Source organism: Perkinsus marinus (assembly GCF_000006405.1).
Source record: "Perkinsus marinus ATCC 50983 genomic scaffold scf_1104296971278, whole genome shotgun sequence".
NCBI lineage: Eukaryota > Perkinsozoa > Perkinsida > Perkinsidae > Perkinsus > Perkinsus marinus.
The window spans coordinates 6,130-8,213 of record NW_003202128.1 but is presented as its reverse complement, the minus strand read 5'-3'; the positions used below and the strand labels follow the sequence as shown (position 1 = coordinate 8,213).

Sequence of the window (2,084 nt, the reverse complement as noted above, 5' to 3'; positions counted from 1 at the left end):
AGCTAGAGTCGGAGACCGATCAGCATAACGTGTGAGGATGGCACGACTAGTTTGGGCCAACATTGGCGCCGCCGCAGCTGATGGGTGGGCGCGAGTGAGAACTACATATATTCCAACACTGTTTGAAACATCATAGCTCTTTTTAACGTAAAACTTGGTGATGAGATCTCGAACGATTATGACCAACATCCTTGCAAATTTGCCTCAGAGGATATCTATTAATTTCATGGCGCGTGACGCAAAATTTGGATAGAACATTGTAGAATGACATACCATAGGAGGCAGAGTGGCTGGTATAAGGCCCGTAGCCTCGTATCGATAGCTCTCTTTCTCGAATGCTGAGAACACTATTATATCGCCATTAACGAGCCTGTGGGGCTGTCGAGGATGGACCCGAATGCCGTTTACGAATGTACCTAGTGCCCAGTGAACTCGGCCCTCCTACCCCCCCTCTTCATGGACGCACCATTGACGCTATTCTGGTCTGTTATGGTAGCGAACTTCCTCGTTGACGAGGATGTACAGCTGTGAAACTCCAAGACCTGGAAGTCACATCTCCCTATCGCTATCGTACCTCCCTTACTGCTTGGTATCTAGAGATGCCCTTCGAATCTAGTACTATATCGTTATCAGGGTCCCTCCCTATGGTGACAGTGAGCTCCTCGAGTTCATAGAGGGTGTGACGACCTCTCAAGCGTCCATGTACAGGCATCTCATTTACTCCAAAATTGAGCACTTAACGTGAGCGCAACACTCCAAGAATGATCTCGAGTTGATATGGCGTTTGTCGAGTTGATACGTACAGTAGCAGGCAATAAATGGAGTCGGGAGCGATGCCCCAGAGATGAAGGAATACCATCATACCGCTCCTTCGCGGAATCGTAAATCGTCATGAACGACGGCCAGGGTATTATTTACACTGAAGAATCGTGTTCAATCACTCCTCAGCTGACCGCTTGGACTTTTTGCTCTTCTTATGCTTCTTCTTAGGAACCTCCTCTTCCTCCTCCTCAACAGCGGCTCTCTTACTCTTACGGATTTTGGTTACCTCCCGACGATGCTTCCTGCGGACCACAGTGAGAGACCGTATGCTACTCCCCGTACTACTTAGACTTCTTGTCGGCCTCCTTCTCCTCCTCATCCTTCTTAACCGCAGTCCGTTCTTGCCGCATAATACGCCTAAAGATGCCAATTCACATTACACGTTACAGTCCAACTCACCGGAGTTTTCCCTTTTGCATATCGGCACGTTTTATGGCCGTCGTCCGTGCCTCTCCTTCATCTTCAGAAGAGTCGTCAGAAGAGTCCTCACTTCCACTGCTCGTCGTTGCTACTGACTGAAAAAGTACAACGTCGAGCCGGACGACCGTAACGGCGTACTACGGCGAGTTTCTTAGCGATCGCGTTGTAGCTGTCTGCCCACCAGTTCTCCCATTCTGATGACTCTTTCTTCTCGAGCTCGCGTCCCAACTGAGATATCATCGCTTTGAAAAAATCATAGCTTCGTATTTCCCCCTACCCCTTCGTTTTCCTCCCGGCGTTTGACCTGGAGGCAGTCGGTCATGCCCTGACCTTCCGCGCCGAGGCCGTCGCCGGTCTTCCACCCGAATTTGCCTAGGATCTTGGCACCGAGGTTCGACTCGAATTTCTTCGAAGTGACTCCACTCGAAGTGACAAGACGTTCGTAGTACTTTCTCGACATTAACTATTCAACAAGTAGCCAACTGTGGTATGTTTCGTATGGTGGACTGGAAATTTCAACTCTTTCCCAGCGACACACACCGCTGAAGATACTCATGTTTTATTGAAAAGATATCGATTATAATGGCGTGCGCGTTTTTTCGAAACTGAATTATGCAGTGTGCCGACTGTATAAGAAAATCTCGTGGAGTGTCTGAGATATTTAACAAGCTGGAGTGGGAGCCAAAGCTAAACAGCTGAGGTGGTAGTCCAAATTGCTCGTAACGCTTTCGGTTGCGTATCGTGCGACTTCGGTCCGGTTCGTAAACACCTTGAGTTCCGAGTGAACCCGGTAGATGTGAGTCGTTGTTTCAGTTATTTCGATTCTCTCATTATCATCCAAT

The 2,084-nt window shown here is 48.6% G+C and overlaps 1 protein-coding gene across 1 annotated transcript; it reads right to left on the bottom strand.

The window, feature by feature from the left end:
- Positions 1-766: 766 nt before the first annotated feature.
- Pmar_PMAR015357 (G patch domain containing protein, putative) lies at positions 767-1,726 on the bottom strand. Its single transcript, XM_002766972.1, has 5 exons — positions 1,520-1,726; positions 1,384-1,470; positions 1,222-1,337; positions 1,108-1,179; positions 767-1,064 (listed from the first exon to the last, which is right to left on the bottom strand). The coding sequence occupies exons 1-5, from the start codon at positions 1,700-1,702 to the stop codon at positions 938-940; spliced, it is 585 nt and encodes a 194-aa protein (XP_002767018.1). The 5' UTR covers positions 1,703-1,726; the 3' UTR covers positions 767-937.
- Positions 1,727-2,084: the final 358 nt, after the last annotated feature.

Coding starts and splice junctions, on each gene's coding strand:
- Pmar_PMAR015357 (XM_002766972.1), bottom strand. CDS start 1,702: ATGTCGAGAAAGTACTACGAACGTCTTGTCACTTCGAGTGGAGTCACT. Junction 1,471..1,519: donor GCCGGGAGGAAAACGAAGGG/GTAGGGGGAAAT, acceptor ATGATATCTCAG/TTGGGACGCGAGCTCGAGAA. Junction 1,065..1,107: donor GAGGCCGACAAGAAGTCTAA/GTAGTACGGGGA, acceptor TGTGGTCCGCAG/GAAGCATCGTCGGGAGGTAA.